Source organism: Calidris pugnax, unplaced genomic scaffold, assembly GCF_001431845.1.
Source record: "Calidris pugnax isolate Ruff unplaced genomic scaffold, ASM143184v1 scaffold8, whole genome shotgun sequence".
NCBI classification, from domain to species: domain Eukaryota; kingdom Metazoa; phylum Chordata; class Aves; order Charadriiformes; family Scolopacidae; genus Calidris; species Calidris pugnax.
In genome coordinates, this window is record NW_015090830.1 from 12,176,074 (window position 1) to 12,178,890 (window position 2,817).

General features: G+C 43.8%; 1 protein-coding gene across 1 annotated transcript; it reads left to right on the top strand.

Annotated features, from left to right (window-relative positions):
- Positions 1-441: 441 nt before the first annotated feature.
- Positions 442-2,188, top strand: MC4R (melanocortin 4 receptor). Its single transcript, XM_014940812.1, has 2 exons — positions 442-644; positions 784-2,188. The coding sequence occupies exon 2, from the start codon at positions 868-870 to the stop codon at positions 1,861-1,863; it is 996 nt and encodes a 331-aa protein (XP_014796298.1). The 5' UTR covers positions 442-644; positions 784-867; the 3' UTR covers positions 1,864-2,188.
- The last annotated feature ends 629 nt before the right edge of the window (positions 2,189-2,817 follow it).

Below are 2,817 nucleotides of genomic sequence, written 5' to 3' on the forward strand. Positions count from 1 at the left end.
AGTAAGTATTATCATGCTTCCTTGTCCTTTTCCTGTTTTGCCACATACACAAGGCAGAGCAACTTTGTGCCACAGAAAGGGCAAGAGTAAATCACAGTCTGAAAAATTAAAAGCTATCAGTTCAGCTGCAGGAATTCTGTAAGATTGCCAGTACAGCTCTGCAAGACTGGTAATTAAAAATCAGCATTAAAATACTATGCTGAGAAGTTAAAGAAGGGAAACAAATCTCTGGTAGCCCATCTGCTTTCCTGTAGCTGCTGGTAGCTCGTGCTGCATCTGAATCCGCTGTGCCGTGTGATGTTTCAGAGATGCTCAGAATCAGCAGCCCCTCGACTTTCTGCGGCTCCTGAGCCCCATTGGCTGGAAGGCAAAGCAGAGGCGGAGAGTGCCCTGAATATTTTTCTCCTCCACACCCCATAAAACAGGCAGCCGGCATGCACTGTCTGACAGCCAGACCGGTGCTTGCAGTTTGAAATTAGTTTCTGCTCTGCAGCAGTCACTTAGGCATTTTATGTTTGCCTTTCTTAATGGAAGGGGACAAAAAAGCCTTGCAGTATATCAGTGAACTAACCAGGAACTGACCATAGGGGAGAATCTGATGCAAACTTACAGACTGTTGGGACTCTGTGACATAGATCACCAAGGTAAATGTGATGATGATGATCAGAAACTGCATCTGTGAGAGAGTAATTCTGAGTTTTAAACCTTATTTTGTAACAGCAGTCAAAGTGCTCTGAACTGCTGCCTGCCTCGGCACCGGCTTATTTTTCTTTTCTTCCCAAGCTGAAAAGCCAAAGAAGGTTTTCAAAGGAATGCAAAAGGAACAGGAGTTTTAAAAGCGGGAAGCTGAAAGGGGGTCTCCATAAGATGAATTTCACCCAGCACCGTGGGACACTGCAGCCACTCCATTTCTGGAACCACAGCTACGGACTGCATGGGGGTGCCAGCGAGCCCAATGCGAAGGGCCACTCCTCAGGAGGCTGCTATGAGCAACTCTTTGTATCCCCCGAAGTGTTTGTGACTCTGGGCATCATCAGCTTGCTGGAGAACGTCTTGGTCATTGTGGCCATAGCCAAGAACAAGAACCTCCATTCACCCATGTACTTCTTCATCTGTAGCTTGGCAGTGGCTGACATGCTAGTGAGTGTATCTAATGGATCAGAAACTATTGTCATCACGCTGCTAAACAATACAGACACAGACGCACAGAGCTTTACCATAAACATTGACAATGTCATTGACTCAGTGATTTGCAGTTCCTTGCTTGCATCAATTTGCAGTCTCCTCTCAATAGCAGTGGACAGGTACTTTACTATCTTTTATGCCCTCCAGTACCATAATATCATGACCGTGAAACGCGTAGGGGTCATCATCACATGCATCTGGGCTGCTTGCACAGTCTCAGGCATTTTGTTCATCATTTACTCTGACAGCAGTGTTGTCATCATCTGCCTTATTAGCATGTTCTTCACTATGCTCATTCTCATGGCATCCCTCTATGTCCACATGTTCATGATGGCTCGGATGCACATCAAAAAGATTGCTGTTCTTCCAGGGACTGGCCCTATTCGCCAAGGGGCCAACATGAAAGGGGCCATCACTCTCACCATCCTGATTGGAGTTTTTGTTGTGTGCTGGGCTCCATTTTTCCTGCACCTGATTTTCTACATCTCCTGCCCCTACAACCCTTACTGCGTGTGCTTCATGTCCCACTTTAACTTCTACCTCATCCTCATCATGTGCAATTCCATCATTGATCCACTCATCTATGCATTCCGGAGTCAGGAGCTCAGGAAGACATTCAAGGAGATTATATGCTGCTGTAGCCTGAGAGGGCTTTGTGATTTGCCTGGCAAATATTAAACCGAGCAGACACGTTACTGTGTACACAACATGCAGCACAGACTTCCAAGCATTCGAGTCCTCTTTCTCAGCAGAATTTGGGTTAAATCCTTAAGAGTGAGCACCTCTTTTTGTCTCCCCTCCCTCTCATCCTTGTATACCATTCATGTGTAATTCATATTTCTGTATAATGTTTGTGATATCTACAGTTTGTAATTTATTTGGCTGGAAAAAGAAGTAGCACTTCATACCAATTTGTAAGTAAGCAAATAAATGTAATAATGAATGTGAAATACTAACAAACATGAGCAGCTCTATGTGCTAACTGCTGACAAAATAAATAACTTGCCTGACTTACAGTACATATTGGTTGATACCGTTCCTTACTCTGTTGAAGTAATTATAGCTATCCACTGCATTATATACAGCTAAAAATAGAGCATATTCTCCTCTATTAGTGGATTAGAGGTTCTCTGGAATTAGAAAGCAGATTTTTCATAAAGGTTACTGCAGCCAACAAGTTGTGTTCATTCATTTTGAACTCTTTTCCTCCTTCTCCACAAGCAGCAATTCTGTTCTTTGTTACAGTTATTGCCTACAACAAGTTTTTTCAAATGCCTGCTACCCAGACAATCGAATGCTTGGGTTTTGCTGGGTTTTTTTTCAGGATGATGATTGCTGTATGTCTGAGAGTACTTTTTTGCAAAGCTGAAATTGCTCCCTGCTCCCTGGAGCATCAGTTAGCCCTGGATATATTTGTTAAACTGGCATCCAGGTAGACTAGAAACCTCCATTCAGCTATCAAGCAGGTACAGTATCGACAGTCCCAGCACCAGTGTAAAGATTCACTGAGAGATTTACCTGATGAAGACAAAGAGGGAACTTGGCTGTGGGGAACAAGGACTCCATGTGCTTCAAAAGAAAATACACCCTTGTTAGAACAAGCCGCCCTCTCTTCTGAAGTGTGGTATTAAC